Genomic DNA, 18497 nt, shown 5'->3' on the forward strand with positions numbered 1-18497 from the left:
AGTTTTCAGTCCCCTCACGAATGCTACCTGACTCCTACTTAACCAAACCTTGAAACACATCAAGGACCAATCTGCTTGCATGTTCACAGCAGCCCACAGAGCCGAGCACTGTGAACAAGCTGGCCTTCTGAAATGCTTATTTCTGTCTTCACTCAGGGCCACGGGTTTTGACCACATGGATGGAGGAAGGGCAGAGTGATTCAAGGCTTTTAAAGGACTGTACTCTATTTCCGCTCAGCACTCCTACAAGGGCCGATCAATGACATCCCTAGAAAGAATTCACTAAATAAGAGGCTTAAGGAGGAGTTTCCTCACTAACACTCAGAGCCAGGTCTACCCAGGATCCAGATCTTTCAAAGGCTGCGTTGAAACTGATCAAAATCAAACCACACTGGCAACTGAAGCAGGCCAACTGCTGTAAGCATGGAACTGATCTGAAATCTATTCACTTTCCGTGTTTTCATTAGATCTCCTGTTTCAGAATCCTGAAAACTAAAATGTTCCTCTACATCCAGAGGGAATATCTGGAATACCTGGCTCTGACTCATGCGGATCAACAGCCATTTAATCACGAAGGGCTAATCAAGTAAAGGGCTTTATCTTCCCAACTGAAAACTCAAGATATCTAATACATACCTCTGATAATTTAAAAATCATTCCGGCTGTGGAATGGAACACACAAAGTCTGAGCCTGTCCCCCCTAATCTTGGCCTAATGCTGACCCCAGATCACCAAGAAGGCTTTGGGAAGGGCCTGCAAGGCTTGGGGCCAGGCCAATCAAATTCTTTAATTCCTCCCCACCGCCCCCATCACACTCTCTGCTTCCAGGGGTGGAACAAGGGCAGCAGCCCTGAAGTTAGGAGAGCCTGGAAGACATCAGACAGCACAGCTGAGAGCAGGGCGAGGCACATGGGAGCTACACGCCTATGTTTTCCCCACTTAACAAAGAGACGGGCCAGGGATGTCGGCTGAGATGTTTTACACAACAGGGAGAAAGGAGAAGAGCAAAGCACACACTTGATGCTCATTCATGTAAATGCACAAAGTATTTACGACATCAAAACTTTTCTTCATCTTCCTCTTTAGTTTTCTGTATTTCTGCACACAGGAAATTAAGATAATTGGATCAAAATTTCTGAGACTGCTTACATCTCTCCCTTATTAAAAAAAAAAAAGAAGAGAAACACCAAACATCTGCATGTATTCAGATTTCCATATTTGTACATCTTTTTGGAAAAACGTTGAAGACAATGACTAGCAAGTTCATAGGAAACTCGAATGTTTCTATGAAATATCCCTAAATATATTTTCTGAATTTTATTTATTTTTTTTAATTTTCTGAATTTTAGAGTGCCACTAAAAGGCTATTAAAAATCAAAAGATCACAACAAACAGATAAATAAGAGAGTTCACGATAAAATATACTCACTTAAGGCATGCCAGAGAACCAGATATACAAGTAAAACTATTTCTCCACTTTGAATTTTTAATAGAGAGGCCGTGAGTCTATGTCTCCGTATGGTAAACACTGGAATGAGAGTCAGCAGCCTACGGACTGGGACAATAAAGTCAGTTTCCTCAGGAAAAAAAAATTAAAAAGTATAGAAACCCAAAATTATTGAACACAACGTTTTGTTAGTTTCAGATGTTCATTTCCTCAGAAGTCAATTTATTACTAGGTAGTACTAACCATCTACAAATCTCCTATACTAAGCACAGCCTGGTAACAAATATCCAATTAATAGGTATGATTAAATACAACAGATATTTACTGAGAACGCATTATGTCTAAGGGAACAATGAAATACCTAGAACACAGAGCTGAAGCTGCAGGATTAGAGCCACAGTCCCATCCCTAGGGCCCAGGGCAGGTCTCCAAACAGGCTCTCCTTTTACTCAGATAGTTTGGTGATGGGTCAAATTCCAGGGCAGGCTCTTTGCCATGAGGTTTCCCCTTCAGATCTCATTCCAGGGCTCCGGGGGCCCTCCCATCACCAGCCCTTCATTCTTCCCAAACACACTTTTACAAAAGTGTCAAAACTGTCAGGCTTCACAGGTGGTTCAATGGTAAAGAATCCACCTTCCAGTGCAGGAAACACAAGAGACACATTTGATCCCTGGGTGCAGAAGATCCCCTGGAGAAGGAAATGGAAACCCATTCCAGTACTCTTGCCTGGAAAATTCCGTGGACAGAGGAGCCTGGTGGGCTACAGTAAATGGAGTCGCAAAGAGTCGGACACAACTGAGCGTACACACGCACACACGCACGCGCGCACACACACACACACACACACTTGTGTCCAGAACATTTTACTTCTCAATGTATTCACATATGATTTCTGGACATAATACTCTTTACCCAAATGAATGACTGCCAAATGACCAGACTGGTGAACACCTGTTATAGAGGGAATTTCCCTTTCAAGAAAATTCAACACACCCATCCCCACAGAGCAGGTCTGTCAGCTGAGACATGGCAAATGGCTGATTTGATACCACAAAGGTGGTCTTTCAAACATACACTGCATGGAGTGTCCACATTTAAATCAAGTGTTCGACTGCGACCCATGGACTGTAGCACGCCAGGCTCTTCTGTCCTCCACCCTCTCCTGGAGTTTGCACCAATTCACGTCCATTGAGTCGGTGATGCTATCTGTTTCATCCTCTGCCACTCCCTTCTCCTTTTGCCGTCAATCCTTCCCAGCATCAAGGTCTTTTCCAATGAGCTGGCTCTTAGCATCAAGTGGCCAAAGTATTGGAGCTTGCAGACATATTTTTGAGTCCACCCACCCAGGTGGAGGATGGAAATGATGTTGACCTTTGCCCCAATTCTATGCTGAATTCTCCTGGCTCAAGCCCCTTTATGAATATGCATACACTACCCAAGCCCCCTCACCCTGGGCTTAAAAATTCCCCAATTCTGCTATGGGGGAGCCACAGTTTTGGGAAAGATCCCTGATGTTCTCCTTAACTGGCTAACAAGTAATAAATCCTCCTTCTCCTGCTCTCTCTTGATTGTGTCTTTTGGTTTAACACCCACCAACAGGTGAACCCAGTCTTTTGGGTAACTAATTTTCAGAATCCCTATGGGTCTGTAATTTTATTATTCCCATTTTACTGGTGAGGAAACTCAAGCGTATAGGGTTAAAGCACTTGCCAAACATTTCGCAGCTAGTAAGTTGCACAGTCAGTTTCAAATATAAGCAGTGTGTCCCCCCAAGTCCTCTGAGTGGCTCTTGACCACCACATCACTCTGTCACAGTACTTGACAGTGTTTTACAAAACTAGTTATTTACACCCAGTGGACGGCCACAGAAACACACAAAAGGCAAACACAAGATTTCCTCTCACTGAGTAAAACCTCTGGCTCAAACACAAAGTAATTCACATGCTTATGAATGATTCAACTTTAGGCTAATTTTTAAATAGCTAGGTGAGGTTAGTTCAAGGTATCAAACTACAAAAGCAAAGATGTACCCTGCCATTCAAAAAGTTTAACACAAATAGGAAAGAGTCTTTGTTCAATATTTAAAAGGAAAATGGGGGAAATTATTTCCACTGTCTAATTCGTCACACACACAAAAATGCATACTAAGCTGTCACTGTAGAGAAGGAAATACTATTCTCTCAAAGCCAGTAATACTTAAAGGCTTAAAAAAAGAAAAAAAAAACTTAGTTACCTTACCATGCTAATGTTACCTATTTGTTACAGTAACTCTAGATCAAAAAAAGCAGATGCTTAAAACTGGATAAGGCTGCTCAAATTTAACACCATTCTCTTGATAAGCTTTCCCCACCACTCTCCTCCCTCCTTACTCAAAACATTGCTCTTGAAACAAGTAATTTTAAGGATCTTTCTCGAGGCAATAAAGTAACCATCCCCACTACAATTTGGATAGTGACTACTAAACTTTAATTAACTATATAAATAGAAGTCGTTAAGGATAGAGAACAAAAGACAAAACAAAACAAAAACCCTTAACAGTTTGTTATCCAATTTAAAAAAAGGGCAGTTACAAGTTTAGCTCCATGACACATTCTCTACCGAGCTGGGATTAGAGACTGGTGGGCACACAAAGCATTGATTCTGAGGACCTGTTTCATTAAACTACAAAACGTTAAGTACTAAAGGCTTGTTAATCTGCTCAACGAACCACATGAGGGTTTACAGCATGGCCCTTCCAAAACTGGGGCTGAATCGACTCAGGACTTGTAGCGGAATGCCTGAGCAGCTCAGCATGGTTTGCCCTTTCTGATTTTCCCCACACGAATGGTTGTGGTCATTCCTGGTGGGTAGACAACCTAGGGAGTGTTTTTTTTTTTTCTTCAAGACAGCACAAAGAGCCCACAGCAAAGCTTCCCTTTCCTCAAAGCCTTCCTTCCTGATCCTTGTCTGTTTTTTTTTAAAAAAAAGAACTTCTTCCCTCAAGGGACCTGCCCAGCTGCTTTCCTCGGCCTCTTCTAACAGCAGCAGAGCTCATCACACCTACAGATCCGACTCTAAAGGGCCAGACAGAATCAATAACTCCACTCTGCTTTCAGAAGAATGGCTGAGAGGACACAGACCAGAAGGGAAACACACACCCACTCTCCCTTCCTCTCTCTCTCTCACCCCATCTCTCTCTCTCTCTCTCGCCTGTTGATCGGAATTCATCTCACAAAGGAAGGTAAATGGCAACCCACTCCAGTGTTCTTGCCTGGAGAATCCCCGGGGTGGGGAAGCCTGGTGGGCTGCTGTCTATGGGGTCGCACAGAGTCGGACACGACTGAAGTGACTTAGCAACAGTAGCAGCAGCAGCAACCATACTTTTAGTAGGGTGACAACAGAACCCTAAGAAACAAAACAAGCTGCCCAAGGAAGTGGTAGGCTAACAAGCTTTGGAAATGTCATTTCTCCACCCCCATATACATACTTATCACATAAAACAGCTGTATGCCTGCAAGAATAGCTTTAAAATCACTGGTTTCTCCCAACAGAACACAAGTGTACCAGAAGAAAACTGAAAGGTCCAAGTCAGAAGATTTATAACGCCCTGTAGGCACACGAAAAAGCTGCTGTCTGAGCTGAGACAAGAGACTCGTAGAATGTGTGCAAGGAGCCCACGCTCCCTGGCTGGCTAATACCGGCTTCCACTATCTGGAGCTTGTGGCTGCCTTCTTTCACTTGACACCTTCCTCTCTCCCATCAGCTACTGCAGGCTAACTCAGCCTCCCAAGAACAGTGACCTTTTCTCCCTGGTTTTCCTAACACTCTGATAAGAAGTAAATTACAACCCAACCATTTCAGCTGCTGTAAATGTTACCTATGACTCTATTTGACTCAAGTCTACATGTAAGTTGGTAAATCATCTGCCTGCAATGCAGGAGACTTGGGATTGGGAAGATCCCCTAGAGAAGGAAATGGCAACCCACTCCAGTATTCTTACCTGGAGAATCCCATGGACAGAGGAGCCTGGCAGGATACAGCCCATGGATTGCAAGAGTCAGATGCGACTTAGCGACTAAACCACCACCACCACCACCTACATTTGAGTACAGTTGAGATAAATCTGAATTTTAAAGCTAAAAAAACCTTACAGGACTTCCCTGGTGGTACAGGGGATAAGAATCCGCCTGCCATTGCAGGGGACCCTAGTCCCGGAAGATCTCACATGCTTACGGAGCAACTAAGCCCAGGTGCCACAACCACTGAGCCCGAACACCCTAGAACCAGCAAGCTGCAAATACTGAGCCCATGTGCTGTAACGACAGAATCCCGTGTGTCTAAAGCCTATGCTAGGCAACAAGAAGAGCTACTGTGATGAGAAGCCCACACACCACAACTAAAGAGTAGCCCCCCGCTCTCCGCTACGAGAAAGCCCACGTGTAGCAACGAAGACCCAGCCCAACCAAAAAAAAAAACCCCTTACAGATCACCTAGTTTAGCCTGCAGTTTGACAGATGAAGACTCAAATGGAAAGGATTAATTACTAGCCCAATGGATACAGACCATGTTAGCGGCAGGACCAGGCAGTATCCAGACTTCCCATCCAGCTCTGACGCCATCCTGATCCTCCACATAGAAGGGGTGCCTGGGATCCTGCAGTGATACAGGAGCTAAGGCTAGGAATGCCATACAGTTCCAGGGCCTGAAGCAGGGAACCGTGGTCCACAGGCCATTCAGTTCAGTTCAGTTGCTCAGTCATGTCTGACTCTTTGCAATCCCATGAACTGCAGCACACCAGGTCTCCCTGTCCATCACCAACTCCCGGAGTTCACCCAAACTAGTGTCCATTGAGTTGGGGATGCCATCCAACCATCTCATCCTTTGTCATCCCCTTCTCCTCCTGCCCTCAATCTTTCCCAGCTTCAGGGTCTTTTCAAATGAGTCAGCTCTTCGCATCAGGTGGCCAAAGTATTGGAGTTTCAGCTTCAGCATCAGTCCTTCCAATGAACAACCAGGACTGATCTCCTTTAGGATGGACTGGTTGGATCTCCTTGCAGTCCAAGGAACTCTCAAGAGTCTTCTCCAACAAAAAGCATCAATTCTTCGGTGCTCAGCTTTCTCATATCCATACATGACCACTGGAAAAACCATAGCCTTGACTAGACGGACCTTTGTTGACAAAGTAATGTCTCTGCTTTTTAATATGCTGTCTAGGTTGGTCGTAACTTTTCTTCCAAGAAGTAAGCGTCTTTTAATTTCATGGCTGCAATCACCATCTGCAGAGATTTTGGAGCTCCAAAAATAGTCAGCCACTGTTTCCATTGTTTCCCCATCTATTTGCCATGAAGTGATGGGACTGGATGCCATGATCTTAGTTTTCTGAATGTTGAGCTTTAAGGCAACTTTTTCACTCTCCTCTTTCACTTTCACTAAGAGGCTCTTAGAAAGATGAAAAACCTGTGCCTCCCAAGCACAGGTGAAGCGGTTGATTGAAGAATAAGCAAGTACCCTGCATCTAGATAACTGAGGTAATTCCTTCCTTCTCTGCCATGCTAAGTCACTTCAGTCGTGTCCGACTCTGTGCGACCCCAGAGACGGCAGCCTACCAGGCTCCCCCGTCCCTGGGACTCTCCAGGCAAGAACACTGGAGTGGGTTGCCATTTCCTTCTCCAATGCGTGAAAGTGAAAAGTGAAAGGGAAGTTGCTCAGTCGTGTCCGACTCTTCACAACCCCATGGACTGCAGCCTACCAGGCTCCTCCTGGTAAAATCCATGGGATTTTCCAGGCAAGAGTACTGGAGTGGGATGCCATTGCCTTCTCCGCTCTCTGCCATAATTCCAAGTAAAAACAAATAAAAAGAGGCATTTTGATGAAATATACCTGGCTTGAGAATAGGAGGCTTTTTTAAAAAAATGGGACAGAATTTAACTTTGTGAGGCTTCACTTTCACAATATACCCTTGGCACAGGAAGACTCTAGTAAATTTCCGTAAGTTGCCTTAATAGGGAAAACACTTAGGTAAATAAGGTAAAATAAGGCTTACTGTCTGAGGCTTTCAGATTTTAGTTTTGAGAACATTAATGGTTCTGAGAATGTACATACATGATCACAATCAAAAATAGGAAAATAAACCAAAGGACAACTTGTGAAACCAGGCTTTAAAACCTAATTTATTAAACTAGAGCAGCGTTTATCAACCTTGGCTACACATGAGACTCAACTGCCAACCGTGTGAGTTAACCACCTCAGATATTCCACCAGCTCAAGCCCTCTGATGACTACACCTGCAGATTTCTAGTCTTCAGGATGAGACTCCTACGCCATGGAGCAGAGACAAGTCATGTCTACTTTGTCCGATTTCCTGACTCACAGAATTCAGGGGCATTAAAAAATAATGTTTTCAGACCACTAACTTTGGGGCTGATTTGTAAACAATAATAGTAACTGGGACACCTGGCAAGTGTTTAAAAACCCCAATGCCAAAGAGGCACTTCAGTCCGATGAAGCCAGAAATGCTAGGGGTAGGAGTGAGGCAACCATTTTTAAAGCATGCCAGATGATTCTGACGTGCAAGCAAGGTTTAGAACCATGTCCAGGCGTGTACTGTCCAAAACAGTAGCCACCTGCTGTTTAAACTAATGGGCTTCCCTGATGGCTCAGTAGTGAAGAATCCGCCTGCCAATGCAGGAGACGGATTCGATCACTGATCCAGGAAGATCCCACGTGCCCCGGAGCAACTGGGCCCCTGCGCCACAACTACTGAGCCTGCACTCTGGAGCCCGGGAGCCACAAGCACTGAGCCCATGGGCTGCAACTACCGAAGCCTGCAAGCCCTAGAGCCCATGCTCTGCAAAAAGAGGGCTTCTCACCCCAATGAGAAACCCATGCACTGCAACTGGAGACTGGCCCCTGCTTGCCGCAACTAGAGAAAGCCAGTGCAGTGAAGACCCAGTGCAGCCATAAATAAATAAACAAAATTCTAAAACTAAAATAAATGTAATGAAAATCAAATAAAATTTAAAAGTCAGTTCTTTGGTTGCACTAGCCGCATTTCAAGAGCTCAGTAATCATACATGGTTAGCAATTACCACAGTGGACAGCAGATGTGTAGAATATCCCCACCATCACAGAAAATTCTAATGGACCAGCCCCGGTCTAGAGCTGCTGCTGCTGCGTCACTTCAGTCATGTCCAACTCTGTGGGACCCCATAGACGGCAGCCCACCAGGCTCCCCCGTCCCTGGGATTCTCCAGGCAAGAACACTGGAGTGGGTTGTCATTTCCTTCTCCAATGCGTGAAAGTGAAGTCGCTCAGTCGTGTCCGACTCTAGCGACCCCATGGACTACAGCCTACCAGGCTCCTCCATCCATGGGATTTTCCAAGCAAAAGTACTGGAGTGAGGTGCCATTGCCTTCTCCGTGGTCTACAGCAGTGATTCTCAAAGCTTGGTCCTGAGCTAAGAGCATCAGCATCCCCTGGGGACTTGTTACAAGTGCAAGATCTCAGGCCGAGGTACGGCTCAGGACTTTTTGGAGTGAGGCTCTCCAAATGAGCCTAATGCACTCTCAAGTGTGAGAACCCCTGGGCTGTTACTGTCCACACAAAATCATTTTTTCCATGGCCTAACTCACACCTACATATGAAAGCTATCAACTTGAACTCCATAGTAATGTAAGGGAAAGGTTCATGTTGTCATACAATTTCAGAGATGCATTTTTGTGTTGAGTAAGTTCACTTGGGAAGAAATGCCTTGCAATTGGCAAAGGAGTCTTTAAAAGTTCCAGTTATTTTTATGCTCTCAGTTATTTATAATTGTTCAGAGAAGCAACTTTCAGGTCCAGAAATATAGAAATATGGTTTTAAAGTTATGAAACTCAACAGACTATAGTACTCAACTATTAAAATTATAATTATGAAAACCATGTTGCATGACAAAATATAAATGGGACAAAAGCAAAACACAAAATTTTAACTACAAATATTTGTATTTATGGACAAGGACAAAATGAAGGAAGGGGAAAAATAAGAATAATGGATTTGTTAGGGGTTTGTTTGAATAACGACACTTTCCCCCTGCCCCCGCTTTTAAATTTCTGCCATGCTTCTTATAAAACATTTTAGACTATCTAAGGAAGCAATCTTTTAAAAAGATACAATTGTGCTTTGATGTGAAAAGTTCATTTCAAGAACAATTTGGTAAAATAGTTCTAGTACTTTATTAGTGACTCACCGAACTGTTCATCTCATAGTAAAATGAAATCAACAGCAGAAACTAACACAACACTGTAAAGCAATTCCACTGCAGTGCAAAAAGTAAAATCGGGGGGCTTCCCCGGTGGCTCAGCTGGTAAAACAGTAAATCAAGACTGCATTCAACAAATGATGAGGCTTGGACTGTTTATCCTCCTAATTCTGAGGGTCTATGAGGGCCTATAAAAAAAAAAAAAAAAAACTTTCCATTTTTTTTTAACCTTAGATCTTACAATCAAATAAACAAATTACTCATTTTTACAATAAAATTTTAGAGATATGAAAACCTGACATTTTTCCATGCTTAGTTTCCATATCATTGTTGGATAAAACACCAAATAAACTAATTTCCAAGGAAGAATTTCTGATATTTTCTTCTTATATTTGCAAAGCTAAATTCCCAGAGATATAATATTTTATAGAGTGATCTTGAAAAGATAGCTCTTGAATTCCATATAAATCAACTCTTGTTTTCATGTGAATTTTAGTATACTTCCTTTACCGATAGCTCTGTTGTTAGTAAATTTCATTTTTGTTGTTAAGGTACAAAATTCTCTTTGAGTGTTTCTATATATCTTGTTGGTTTCTCTGCCATTCTGTTTCCTCTGCCAGTAATGTTCTCCAAAGTCCTTTAAATTCTAAATGCACAAACACCTTCTCCGTTGTAGCTCCAGGGAAGATTTGAGAAAGGGTAACTGTGGCTGAATAACTGAGAAACCTTGATGTCTTCAGAAAGCCTACTATTTGGGGAAGATGTTTTCTTATAAATGTTTTTAAAATATGAGTGCATAGCATATGTTTCAATTTTATTGAAAACTGAGAAACCTTGATGTCTTCAGAAAGCCTACTATTTGGGGAAGATGTTTTCTTATAAATGTTTTTAAAATATGAGTGCATAGCATATGTTTCAATTTTATTGAAAACTGGAAACAATTCAAGGTATCCACTTGTCTCTGATTAGATTTTGCCAGAAGAATCCAAGTGGTAGAATGATAAACTGGCTAGTTTGGTATCATTTTGAAAAATCTCCCCAGTCCAACAAGCATATATATTTTAAACTTAACAATAACCAAAAAAAGAAAAAAATTCAACTAACATTTTTGCAATAGTAATACAAAATTAGGATTTTCTAATTTTTTTCAACTTTTGTACTGATTACAACTAATTATCTTCATGAATGTTAGTAAGTAAGAGTTGCATAAGGCAACTACCACCTTTAATTATAGCATTTATACTTGCTCTTAAGAAAAAAACAATTTTATTTCAGTTGTTGAAAGTTGAAAAGGGATTTGACAGAACATTTAATAATTTTTTAAAAAACAACAAAGAATTTACAAAAATTCTTTCTGTCCACTGGGCACTGTTGAATCTAGGCCCTGAGAATACAAAGATAAATCATATATAGTCCTTGTCCTAGAGAAAGCCCGAAATCTATGTATTTGAGAAAAGCCTTTAACATAAAAGACAGACACCAACACTAACAAAACTATGCACTTGAAAAAGAAGAAGAAAGAAAAGGCCTACTATACAGAGAAAAATATCATTAGTGTCCTCAGAAAGACAGCAAATGCCACAACTAGAAAATAAGCACAGGATGCTATGTTTTTTTTTTAAGTCTAGAAGAGTTCTTGGAAATTAAAAATATGATATCAGGGGGAAAAAATTAAACATAAAGTTTGGAAGATAAAGTGGATGAAATCTCCCAGAAGGCAGAACAAAAACAATAGATGAAAAGCAGAAAGGAAAAATAAAATAATCAGATGACCAGTTCAGGAAACCCCATGTCTAAATAAGTGCTCCAGAAAAGAATAAATAAAAAGAGAGCATTTGCTAATGAATTAATTCAATCAATTTTTTCAGAACTGAAGGATACAAGTTTCCAAGTCCAAAAGGCCCACCACTGTGATTTCACAAAAAAGGAGAAGAAAGAATATTCTATAGGATTCCAGAAAAGAAAATCTAGGTCATGTCTTAAGGGCTGGAAATCCAAATAGCTTCAGACTTCTCAACAGAAACACTGGAAGCAAGAGGACATTAAAGCAACCAACATCTTTAAAATAGAATTTGTTACCCATCCAAACTATTAACAAGGTAAGTGGGTGGAATGAAGATATTTTCATTTTTTAAATGAAAAACTTCACCTCCCAAAATTCTTTCTGGGGAAGCAACCACAGGATATGCTCTACAAAATTGAGGCAGCAAAGAAAGAAAGAAAAGAGAACCAGAAAAACAAGAGAGTCCACACAGAAAAGAGTCTGTAAAAGGAATTCTCAGAATGATGTGGCAGGAACCCCCAGGATGACAGCTACATCAGGCATAGCCTTTATAAATTATAAAACTACTCCACACTTCAAAGTATTTACACTGATTTAAAATATTTATACATATGTATGTATGCAGAACCCAACTTCTTACCCACTAAACTTGTATTTTTCAAATTTAAACTTGTGACCCTTTAGCAGGTTTTGAAGTTAATTTGGTAAGTCACAACCAACGTTTCTAAAATGAATGAGAACAGAAAGGGGTAGAAAAATAACAGAGATATTGCACATAGTAAATTTCTTCATGAACCTTTATATAGGTACACACAACAGTGCATAATGTAAATACATTTTTAACTGTGAACAAAATAATTTTAAGTCACTAATCTTTAGTACATTATAATTACTTTTAGGCTTGTCTTTTAAAGTGAGAGATGACAAGCTATTTTAAAACAAAAATGGAAAACGTGGACATCTAATGAAAATATTCCATTATAACATTCATCAAAATACCACTGATATCATGCATGAAGAATGCTCACTCCTATATTAGTGAAATCTAAATACTCTGCTTTCTTACAATCAACTTTGTAATACTGAGCCAGAGAGAAGAGTAACAACACAGAAAACACAATAAAACTCAAAGTCACCTAGATAATGTAGAATATTACTGCTTCTTTGGTAATGGATCTTTTTCACTTGATATGATTTCAACTAATTTTTCAAGTTTCACTCTACAGTTTTACTTGAGGAGAAGAAACCATCCTAGAAACCACTGTAATAGCAGGGGAAACCAGTCTGGGGGAATAAACAATCAAAAACTTGCAACATATAATTCATAAACTAGAAAATATAGATGCAGTCGAATCGACCAAGCTGTAGCTTTCTTCCACTGACCGACCTTTGTGTACCTTGTAAGCTACACCGCCCACCTTACAGTATGGAAAAACTGGGCAAGAGGTTAAAACTTTGATGCTCTTTTACTAAGAGCCTAAATTTATCCGGTTTTTCTTTTAACTTAGCTAGGTTATATCTGCACATTGCTTCAGTTGCTTACCCTACAATTTACTTACTTTAAAATGGTTTAAAACAATCAAGAACAAAAATTTCTGTACAAAGCCAGTTCCATTACATTCTGATGATAAAGCTTCACTTCCTAAAAGCTACAAAGATCAGATTGATATATACATGGGTATATATATTTTTTAATGGGCTTCCACAGTGGCTCAGCAGTAAAGAATCCACCTGCAAGGCAGGAGATGCTTTAGATCCCTGGGTTGGGAAGATCCCCTGGAGGAGGGCATGGCAACCCACTCCAGTATTTCTTGCCAGGAAAATGGGGGGCAGAGGCGCCTGATGGGCTACAGTTCATAGGGTTGCAAAGAGTTGGACATGACTGAGCACAGATGAACATGTATATTTTTAAAACTGCAACTACCACCCATACTGGATTTTTTTTAAGGAGTCAACATACTGTTATTAAAGGATAGAAAAGATACTTGTGGAAAATATATATATACATTTGTGTGTGTATTTGAGAATATGTATGGGAAATCAATAACTGAGGTCACCTTTTTTGTTTGGGGAGAGGTGAGAGGATATTAAGCGTAAGGATGACAGCAAGAATGAGAGGAAGACTTTGCAATGGACACCTGGTTATACTTTGATTTTTAAACTATTATGTATTTTGGCAAGTTAGGGGTTCTCATTCTGTCCTCCTTCCTGGATTGCCTGGCTTCTGCACCCGGCTTCACATTCTGCACGCACACACACACACTCAGCCAGAAGTAATCTGTGGCAGGTATGCGTTCAGTTTCTTTGACAAAGGACTTTCTGCCGATCTTGAAAAAGTGAACCTGCACTCTTAGCATCCCCCATGACCAGCACAAATGCCACCCGTCTTTACAGGATGCCAAGACCCCGGGTCACATCCACAGCCCCTCCTCAGCGTTCCCATCACAGTGCAAACCATCACCATGCAGACATTTGCTGAGGGTCTGCTATGTGCCAGGTGCTCTTTGGAGGTATGGAAGACAAAAGTCAGTAGGACCAGGTTCCTGCCTTCCCAGAGCTCACAACCGAAAGGAGGGGAGACAGAAGGGGAAACAGGCAATTTTCAAGTGATATGGTATAGACAATGGCAAAAGTATAATTTAAATAATCTACCGTACTATATTTTAACTATTTGTACTTCTCTCATCTCTCAAAGGTGTAAGCCTCTGTCATAGGCTCTGGGTCCACAGTGGTCCTTGGATTGTAATGCAATGGTATGTTAAGAAACCCATATATATAGCTCTTAATGTTTCAGAATGGTTTATTAACTATCAACTATTAATCTAGACGTCTGTGGTACATTATAATCTTAGAATTTTAGGACCAAAACAAACATCTTTAACCTCAGAAGCCCTGTGATCTTTTAGACCTTAACATGTAGGCTTGGCTTTGATTCCATAAAGGGGGAAATTATGAAAGCTAAGCCTGTTTCTTTTCCTGGAAACCAATGTACTCTTGCTTGTTTTTACTAGTAGGACTGAAAACTTGGACCTAGTAACTTAAAATCCCAATCACCATTAATACATTAGTAATTTCCTGCAATATTTGGAAAAACAGCTATTTCAACGATAAGGTTTACCAAGATTCATTTCAAAACTTCTTACACTTCAAGCCTTGGACTTCTAGGTAAGAAAAACACTAGTCTCACCTTGCTCTGATTCCAAAACAAATGAAAGAAATGAATTGCAAACAGAACATGAAGCACTGTTGCAATTAATCAACCTAGAACCCAAGGGAGAAACTGCTTCTATTTTTAAATGCACTGTTGCTTTAAGGGAAAACCCACTGGAGAAAGATGAAACCAAGCTGCATAATGAAAATCAAAATGCATTTGATGTCTCCATCCTTGCAAAGACAGTAATCCTAACGCGCAAGCAGTACTGCTGGGCTGAACCCTCCCAGTCTGTCTATAAACTGAATGACAGGTACCTAGGCAAAACCCACACAAAGAGCCCATCCACCATTCAAAGAATCCTGTCAGGAGGTCAGAACATGTTTCAGCACTATTCTTATAGCTCCGGATAACGGGCTATTCCAAGAAGCAAGCATATGGAGAAATCCCCAAATCACCCTTCAAATCATTACTTAAAAGATCCTGATTAGTAACGACGGTGGTGGCCCTAAAAATGATCAACTGATTATTTAGCCTTTCCAGCCAAGTGTCTGCAGTTGTAAAGTCTATCCACATTCCACAAAATTAAATCCCTGTCTGTCCACAATGGCCAAAGCTTCATAACATTAAATAGTAGCTAATAGTAACAATCCTTATGGTTAAGAGTGGCAAGAAGCAGGTGCCAAACAAGCAAGGAAAATAGAAGCCACAGAAAACATAGGAGTTGACAATTCTACCTGTTTCCTAGATTGCTTTGAAGAATCTGACCCAGCAGAATTTATTTCTGAAACATGAGAAAATATTCAGTTTGGGCGTGGGGGGTGGGGGAGGGATGGGGAAATGTATTGGTGATCTAGGCAGCCAATGTAATCTGTAAATATCTTCATTTACTCAATAAGTTTACTTGCTATTAACATGAAAAATACAACTATATTGCTATAAATGGATCTAAAATACTATAAATATTTAAAATGTATCTAAAAATATTATCCAAGGATACAACCATTACTGTTAAAAAGCATTTAACACATTTTAAATATAACTTAGCTATTTACTATCACCATAACAATCTGCTATAGGAAGCAGAATGTTTGCACACTGGATAAAAATTTCTAGCCTCAGCACAAAAAGCAAAAAATTCTCAAATTTACCTCCTGATAATTTCTTCCCCCAAATTCAGTAAACTATGCCTGGATACTGCATGATTATAGAATGAAGACAGTTGCTTCCTTTAGCAATAAAGTAACAAACCCTACTTCAGAGCTGCTGTTCAGTTAAAAAAAAATCTCCAAAGAGTAAAAATGTCACTAAATTGTATCACATCAATCAACAGGTAACAGGTGACTTTTAGAAACAAAAACTCACTCCGGAGGAGTTAATTTTTCAAATCTCCCTGGTTTCTCTTTCCTATTTTTCCAAGCTACTGCACTGCTATACTGAATGAATTCCAACCGTTTTCTTCTCAGGGGCTTACCAGAAAAATGCCAAATATTCAAATTATTTTAGGGCATTTTCCCATACTGTTCCGTGGAATAGAGCAGAATTAATAAGGATCCAACAGTTACCACTTTTCAAATGCAAATATGTTGCCATCTAGTAAATGCAGCCCCTCTTAAACATCCCCCCAGTGTCTACACAGCTCCGGGGCACTACTTTTGTTTTCCTGAAAATCAAAATTCGCGCATTACATTCAGGCATTATCTCAACCTAGCACCAACAAAATAATAGATCTTAAATGGTCCAGGCCTAAGCCTGCATCGTACAAAACTGTTTTGCTTTACTGCAGGGGTTGGGGGGGGGGGGGGGGGTCCCTCCCACTCCCTCTTTTACACAAAGTTCCTTAACAAGTCTGCCAAATAAAGCCAACAGTGCAGCGGTGGAAAGAACCAGGGGCACCGGGTTCCACGGTGCCGGCCTTGGGTGGTCATTCCTCGCCTCAGGCCTCAGTTTTCTCATCTGTAAAATGTGGCCATGGGACCATCATCTCGAGGGTCTCAGCCGGCCCTCTCGGGGTGTCTCGCCGCAGGCCGGGGACACAGGACTGGTCCCGGCTCTGGCCCGGGGTGTCCTGCCTCTAGATGGGAGGGGACAAGGAGGAGGGGGGCAGAGGGAGGAGAGAGAGGAACTTGGACTTGCAACAGCTTTAGACAGGAGCGTGCGACAAACTTGAAGCCGTCCTCCTAACAATAGGAAAGAGCACTCCCATTTTCCTGGCTCAAACTTGCAGGAGGCGACGGGGCTGCACCCGCCCGCCCTCGGCACCCGCTTTTACCTTTCTCCCTGTTTGGTGTTAGAAGGAGGAGGGTGCAGGACCGTTTGATTCCCTTCCATCTCCACCACGCACTTGGTGTTGAGTTCCAGTTCTGAAAGCAAAAGGGGAGGAACAGCGTTGCAGAGCCGAGCATCCGCGCCCGCAGCCCGCCTCTGCGCGCCCGCGCGGGGCTCTCCCCCGGGAGGCGGCCCGAGCCGGGAGCCGGCGCACCGGGTCCCGCGGCCGCGGCGGGCGCCGCCTCCTCCCCGGAGAGACCCCGGCCCCGGCTCGCCTCCCCGCTCCCGCCGCCCCCAGCCCCGCGGCCCCGCAGTTTTCCAAAGTTGCCCCCCACCCCCCGCCTTCAGCCCCGATCGCAAAGCGCAAAGGAGAGGAAAGCTTGCTCACCTCGTCGGTTCAGGGGCCGGACCCGGACGGCAACTTTTACCTTGGTATCCGACATGTTGGCGGCGCCCGCTCGGCCCCCAGGCGGCCCCTTCACGCGCGCCCCCCGAGCGCGGCCGCCGCCGCTCCGCCGTGAGCTCCGCGAGGCAGCGCCGAGGCGCGCGGGCCATCCCGGGGGAGCGCGACGCGGGCACGGCCGGGCCCGGGGGGCGGGGCGCGGGCGGGCGGGCGGGCGCGCGGGCGGGGCGCGGCGGCCGCGGCGGCGGCGGGCGGGGAGGAGGCCGCGCCGCCGGGCCCAGGCGCCGCTCTAGCCGCGCCGGCCCAGCCGAGCGCACAGCGCCGCCGCCCCTCGCGGCCGCCCCGGGCCGGGCAGCGCCGCCATCTTCCCCGGCTCGCGGCGCCCGGAGGCCCGGCCGGCACCCGAGGAGGGAGCGGGGGCCGGCGGGCGGCGCGCGGGGCTGGGCGGGGGAGAGGGGCGCTGCGATCCGGAGCGGGGCGCTCGCTTTTCCCCCGGGGCCCGGCGCCGGCGGGGGCCCCACGGGCACCGCCTTGAACTCGAGTCACCTTCTGGGGCCGCTGTCACAGCAGCCCCCGGGAGCCCCTGGGCGTGCCGGGTGGGCAGGCCTTACCCACCGGCTGAAATGCGCCTCCACCGGCCGGCCGGCCGCCCCCTCCGCCCGCCCCTCACTGCAACGCGCCCAGCGCGCAGCGGCGTTTTCCGATAGTGAACCGAGGCTGGAAGTCAATCCGTGCCTCCGCCACCAAATGAGCGTGCTTGCAAAGATTGCTCTCGCTTCCTTCCCGGCCCTTGCGCTTCTCCGACGGGAGAGATGTCCAGTGTGGGCTGGGAGGGTCATTAACTGTTACATAAGAATTTAAGAGCCATGGATTTTGGTGGCGCTTGCCAAAGACCGACCTCGCTGCCAGGGCGGAACTAGGGGGGGATCTGATTTATTCTGTGCGGTTCAACAAGTGCTTCTTGGGCGTGCACTTCTAGGTGCCGCGTAGGCCTGTTGAAGCGAACACAGAGTCTATAATCCCGAGCTGAGATCAGGGGAAATCTTTCCAGCTCGCTTAAATGTAGAAATTCAGTCTTTCATAAGGTCATTCGAAGTTGTCTTGGGGGCCAACTGTGTGCCAAGTACTGTGAAAGACACACAAAAACGTGAATAAAGTCATGCATCCGGTACTGCAGACGCACACTCTGGCGGGAAAAACAGCACCGAGTCAGGTGTGACGCTA

General features: G+C 43.8%; 1 protein-coding gene across 1 annotated transcript in view; it reads right to left on the reverse strand.

The window, feature by feature from the left end:
• Window positions 1-18040, reverse strand: part of KIF13A (kinesin family member 13A) — a 203751-nt gene extending 185711 nt beyond the window's left edge. Inside the window, 2 exon segments of the mRNA XM_070361021.1 lie at window positions 16875-16965; window positions 17259-18040. Coding sequence (XP_070217122.1) covers window positions 16875-16965; window positions 17259-17313 — 146 coding nt within the window. The 5' untranslated portion in view covers window positions 17314-18040.
• Window positions 18041-18497: the final 457 nt, after the last annotated feature.

Source organism: Bos mutus, chromosome 23 (genome assembly GCF_027580195.1).
Source record: "Bos mutus isolate GX-2022 chromosome 23, NWIPB_WYAK_1.1, whole genome shotgun sequence".
In the NCBI taxonomy this organism is placed as follows: Eukaryota; Metazoa; Chordata; class Mammalia; order Artiodactyla; family Bovidae; genus Bos; species Bos mutus.